Below are 6,000 nucleotides of genomic sequence, written 5' to 3'. Positions count from 1 at the left end.
ATTTTAATGTTTTTCTCTCTCAAATTTTATTAGATTTAAAAGACACAATACTAACTTATGAAAAATACCAAGGCCAAAATAAAAATTACACCATTGAGTGGAAATAGTTCAATGTGCAGAAAGAAATGTGCAAAAACAGAATACAACAATATACTCAGTAATATTACTAATCAGAAGAGATACACCTAGAAGGAAATTTGAACAGCAATTCTGAACAGAACATAGTCAAGAATTTAAGATTTCTCATAAGTGACTAGGTGTGGATTCCTTCAATCATGAGTTTTGGTATTTTTAGTAAAGCATAGATACCAGTTATTGAGATTTTATTATAGGGCAATTTTCTGGTAAAAGTAATTCTCTCCCTCTCATGGGCCTCTTTCTATTTTCCTGGCACCTGCCCTCCCTCACTCCCACAGAGACACATGTATATAAAATGTAGAAGCTAAACTTGTCATTCTTGTCAATCTGTAAGTTAAGAACAGTGATTAGTGCCTATAATCCCAGCACCCACATGATTATAGGCCTAGGAAGGAATGCTAGTTAGCTCTATGCTAGTCTTGGTTACATAGCAAGACACCACCATCCTCCTTTTAAATTGAGGATAATGGGTCAAAAGACACTTTATCAAATAGTCCTGATGCTAGTACAAGAGTTAAATCTATGCAGGGTTCATCTTAATCACTGAGATTATAAACTATATAATGTTTTGGCCATTATGCTGCCCAGTAGCTTTTAAGTAGTTCTTTGGCTCCTAAGTGAACTGAAATATACGAGCAATGATGATACACCTGGTTATCCCGGAACTTGGAAGATGCAGGCAGGAGGACAGATGTTCAAGGTCACCCGTGGTTACACAGTGAGTTGGAAGCGAGCCTAGGGTACATTAAGACCCAGCTGAAGAAAAACGAACAAACAAACAAACAAAAATCGTGGTTTGCAACCACGATCAGAAAAATATAAAAGGATCAGTTTGAGAAGTGACGCTGTTTTCTTTGCGACAACGCTTTCGCAAGCAGTTCCAAAGCTGATGATGAACGGCGCACATAGTTTTCAAGCTATCCTCTGGAGTCATATCAGAGAGCGAACAGGGGAAACAAGCCCAATGCCCTGAAACCTAAATCCCTTCCAAAGGACACAGCCTCAGAATCGCGCCGCTTAGAAACCCAAGCACCGCCGCGGACTAATCACCTGAGGGCACCTTCCAGGGACTTAAAGCAATCACGGTGCTTAGGAACCTCAGCCTTCGTCAGTTCCCTATCCGGAGTCCCCGCCCTCTGCTAGTCACAAGCGTGCGTCAGTGGAGAGCAATCGTCATAGGAAGGGAAACTTGTCCATCACGCGAGATTTTGCGGCGGGATTTCGAAGTTGGAGACCGGCCGCGGCGCGTGCGCAGTATCCTCACAACCTCAGGGTGGCACGCGGGGAGGTAGGCTGAGATACCTGAGCCGGGGAACCCAGCGTGCTGGTGCTTCTTTTTCTTCTTGCCGCTACTCTCTCAGTGTGTGGGTCTGAGGGTCCCAGGAGGCGCAGAGTAGCGGGGCTCAACTCCGCCATTGCGTGTGCCCGGTCTATAAGAAAGCCCTCTCGTTCCCACACTTAGTTGGAGCGGTGCGGCCAGCGTGGCGACAGGGACCGTTGTTCCCCGTTCCCCTGTGAGCACAGCCCCTAGGCACACACTCCCGTCCCCCGAGACTCAGCCTCGATCGTCCCTCACATAGGTCCGCCCCTCCCCGCCGCCGCCTCCATTGCTCGCGGCCAGTTTGACGGCTCGGTCCCTGGGGGGCGTCCCAACTCTGAAGCAGAGAAGATGGCTGGAGGACGTCTGCTCCTGGGGGGTGACTTCCTGTCGCCGCCGCCGCTGCCCCCCCTCCCGCCGCCGCCGCTGCCGCCCCTCCCGCCACCCCCGCCTGAGCCAGTGCTGGAGCAGTGGCGCTATAGCCACGAAAGTGACTGGCAGTGGGCTCTGCGGCGGAGCTTCATCTGTCGGCACCTGCACAGCTATCCCGGGGCTGCCCTGGACCAGCTCCTCGCGCTCTCCGCCGCCTGGACCAACCACGTTTTCCTGGGCTGCAGGTGAGGATGGTGTCCGGAGGTCGGGTTAGGGACAAGGGTGGGAGATGGGTGATGAGGATCGGTTTAGGGATGAGGGTGAGGGACGGATGATGGAGTTTGGGTTACAGACAACCCAAAGGAAGGAGAGGGTCACCAAAGTCGGTCCAAATAGGAACAGGGGCAGGAGGCGGATGATAGCTTGGCGGCTTAAGGTATGAAGATTTGCTAGGGGACACGGAGAAGCTTCGCTAGTGTTTGGGGGGTGGGGTGGGCGACCGTGGTGGCAGGCAATGACATGACAGCACATGAGGGCACAGAGATGTCCCTCCGGGACCAGAGATGGAGATAAAGTAGTTCCTGGAAGAGGATTATTGAGTTAGTCGTGGTGATTGGTGATAAATAGCAGAAACTCAGACCTGCATAGAGTCTTCCAAGGATGCGGCATCCGCAGAGGATATTCGATGGGGCTTTAGGGGGAGGGCAAGGAACTCCGCAGTTCTAATCCTAGTTTCCTGGCTACTCTCTTCTATTAAACACCCCCCTCTCCTTGCAGCCCCCTAGCCAGGTCTTACAGTCCTCTCCTGGGGAGGCGGTGTGTCAGGTCTCTTGAGTTGCAGTGTCAGGCTTGCTTGTAGATTTGCGCATAATGTACTCAAACAAAGAAATGGGTCTATCGGACATAAAAATGCAGTGCCCTCTTTTCACCTTAAATGGGATGGGAAGAATTAGCATTTGGCCTCTGTGTGAGGTTTTAGGGGTATATGCGTGTCTTTCTTTGTATCCTCTTTTCCTAGAACCTGGTGGCTTGGAAAGCACTTTGCATTCTGTGGAGACTGCGGTATGGTTCCAACGCAGTTTTTTTTTTTTTTGAACAGGATGCTTGGGTCCTCTGTCCTTCAGAACCCGAAATTGGCCTTATCTTAGACTAATTGCTTCAGTAGACTAGAAAGCTCTTTTTTAGTATTCCTGCCTAATAGTCTATCTGTTTTTATTAGGAAAATGAGAAATTCTGGAAAATGATTCGTTCTAGCAATGAATGTAAACAACGCAGAAGAAATTGTCTGCTGCCACCTTAATTATTGAACATGGCATCCAGTGTGAGACTTGGCTTTGCCCTGTCCCAGAATTTTCTTTTTTCTATCTTCTCTAAGTTAACATCATTTCTGCCTCTAGAGCTAATGATCATTTCACTGGAGGGGCTTGTTGCTGCTGGGAAAGCCTCAACAATTCATCATCAGATTAGTCTAATTTACCTAACAGGGTTATTCTTGCAGTAAAAATATACCTTTATCATAGAATCCCATCTTAATTTCACAAAGGGCTACAGGGAATCAAAATCCTAAAACATCTTTAATAGGGGAGGATAACTCTCCATTGTGTTCATAACTAAATTTGCCTTCCTGCTAGAATGCAGGTTTGGGGGTGGATAGACTTTACTGTTTTTCATGTTCACACTTTTGTCTTCAGTGCCTACAAGAGATCTTGTACAATATTCTACTTTAGCATAATAGCTGCTCAGTAAATGGGAAGTGATAGATGTATACAGATTTGTAGTGTATAGCACATTTTCAACACTTTCCATCTTACATTAACCACCCTAGAGGTCAGGAGATATCTCCCTTTTACAGCGAAATCAATGAAGGTCAAGAAGTTACTGTGCAAGGACTCACAACTATTTCCAGTCTGATACTCTTTCTAATGACACACAACTGCCATGTTCGGGAAGAATGGGCCATAAAAGCAAGTAACTGACATAAGTCAAATTTCTAAATCTCATGCATAACCACAGTATGAACACAAACCAAGCCAATGATAGTTGACCTTAAAAAGCTCAAGCATCCAGGATGTGTGGGTGTTTAGCTGCAAATCCTTTGTTTAGAGTAGGTGTGTTGCAGTATACAGACATCACTACAACAGTTACTATAGAGTTTGGAAATAGCTGAAAAGCATTGTTTGCATTATATCTGATCATTACATATAGGAGAATGGGAAAAGCCCACGAGAACTTTGGAAGTTAGCAATTCAGTTCTTCACTTTAGGTAGGGTTTGTTAGCTCTCTCCTTGGGTGAACAAAATCCATGTTCTTAAAATTGGCAGGATTCTTGTTTTGTGTGAGACTGCTCTTTTCTCAAGAAAATTGCAGACATAGTCCTTTGTTAACTCAGATTGTTAATTAGTTGTTGAAGGGATTCCATTTGATTAGGAGTTGGGATAAAAGGAATATCTGAAATTCTATCATTTAGCGCAGGAAGAACTCACATGCAGGGATTTGGAGCATGTATCATTTCTTTTGGTGATAATGGCAATTACCTTGGAACAGGTGTGTGTGTGTGTGTGTGTGTGTGTGTGTGTGTGTGTGTGTGTGTGTGTGTGTGTGTGTGTTGATATGTTTATGGTGAGTGCCCTTGACTGTGAGGCCAGAGATCCATGTTAGGGGTCAACTCTATCACTCTCCCTATTTGTTTGATACAAATTATTGGAATCAAAGCTCTCCAGTTAGCTTAGACTGACTGGCCTCTGTGTGTCTCCTCTACAAACAATGTGATTACAGACCATGCAGTGTGTAACCTTACCCTGGTTTGACATGGATACTGGTGATTAAAACTCAGGTCCTCTTCTCTAGCAAGCATCAAACCATCTCCCCAACCCTTGAAATACCTTCTTGACTCTGTAATTGCGGTTCTTACACATAAGCATGCATCAAAGCACCTGTTTTTGATGCTGCATGTCTTAGCATAAGACTTTAATCCTAGTACTCAGGACCTGAGACTGAAGCAGGATGGTGAGTTTAGGGCTTAGGGCTTGCCTCCATTATATAAGTTTACCCTGTCTAAAATAATAGTAACAGGGGGCTGGAGAGATGGCTCAGAGGCTAAGAGCACTGACTGCTCTTCCGGGGGTCCTGAGTTCAATTCCCAGCAACCACATGGTGGCTCATAACCATCTAGAATTCAATCTGGTGTCCTCTTCTGGCATGTAGGCAGAAAACTGTATATGTAATAAATAAATAAATCTTTAAAAAAAAGACTGAACAACGGAAGTCTTGAAAAAAAATAATAGTAACAACAATAATAATCACCTGTTGGGTTTATTAAAAGACAGGTTCCTGGACCCTTACTCCAAGGTTTCCAAATCAGAAGGTATGAGGAAGGGTCTCAAAATTTTTATTTCTGTCAGGTTACTAGATGATGCTAATGTTTTTATTTGAGAACCAGAGTGTAAAAAATTCTACTTTATAGGATAAAGTGATGTTTTACAATCTACTTTTTTTTTTTTGAGACAGGGTCTCATGTAGTCCAGACTGTCCTTGAACTTGTCCTGTAGCTGAGAATGATCTGTAAGTTCTGCTTTTCCTGCCTCTACCTCCTGAGTGCTGAGATCACAGTGTGCACCACCATGTCCTGTTTTATGTGGTACTGAGGATTGATTGCTAGGCAAGCACTTTATCAATTGAGCTGTTTCCAGCCCTCCACTCTACTTTTTAGTAATCTTTTCACATTATTCAAACAACCAAGAAGCTCAAAGAACTTTGCCTTCACTTTCTCTGTTTTATAAAAGTAAGCAAACAGCCTATCAAGAAATGTTGCTGGATGTGATGGCTCATGCCAGTAATCCTGGCACATAGGAGTCTGGGACAGGAAGAATTTTCCAAGAAATTTCTAAAACAATTTCAAAACATTGGTCTTGTGGCTCATGAAAACTTATTACAAACTTTTGATCAGCTACATATATGCCACTTAAATAATTACACATATGAAGGCCTAGGGTATCTGCAGTTTTTACTTACAGATTATAGCTGGTGTGTTTATTGCTATATTTGTTTCACAGGACTGTCTCATGCATGTTCACCAAAACTATACTACCAAGTTCCACCCACAGCCATTTAAGAAGTCACCATGTCTAGATTACAGTTTTCCAGTCTTGATCCATAGGATTTAGAAGCAGAGT

At 44.3% G+C, this 6,000-nt stretch overlaps 1 protein-coding gene across 1 annotated transcript in view; it reads left to right on the top strand.

The window, feature by feature from the left end:
* Positions 1 to 270: 270 nt before the first annotated feature.
* The window catches only part of Nkrf (NFKB repressing factor), a 19,834-nt gene continuing 14,104 nt past the window's right edge, over positions 271 to 6,000 (top strand). The window contains exon 1 of the mRNA XM_005083128.4: positions 271 to 2,073. Within this exon, the coding sequence (XP_005083185.2) occupies positions 1,808 to 2,073 (266 nt within the window). The 5' untranslated portion in view covers positions 271 to 1,807. The remainder of the gene's footprint in view (positions 2,074 to 6,000) is intronic.

The sequence above is a fragment of the Mesocricetus auratus genome, unplaced genomic scaffold, assembly GCF_017639785.1.
Source record: "Mesocricetus auratus isolate SY011 unplaced genomic scaffold, BCM_Maur_2.0 Super-Scaffold_100003, whole genome shotgun sequence".
Lineage (NCBI taxonomy): Eukaryota > Metazoa > Chordata > Mammalia > Rodentia > Cricetidae > Mesocricetus > Mesocricetus auratus.
The sequence above is the reverse complement of the archived record's forward strand: the minus strand, read 5'-3'. Positions and strand labels throughout refer to the sequence as shown.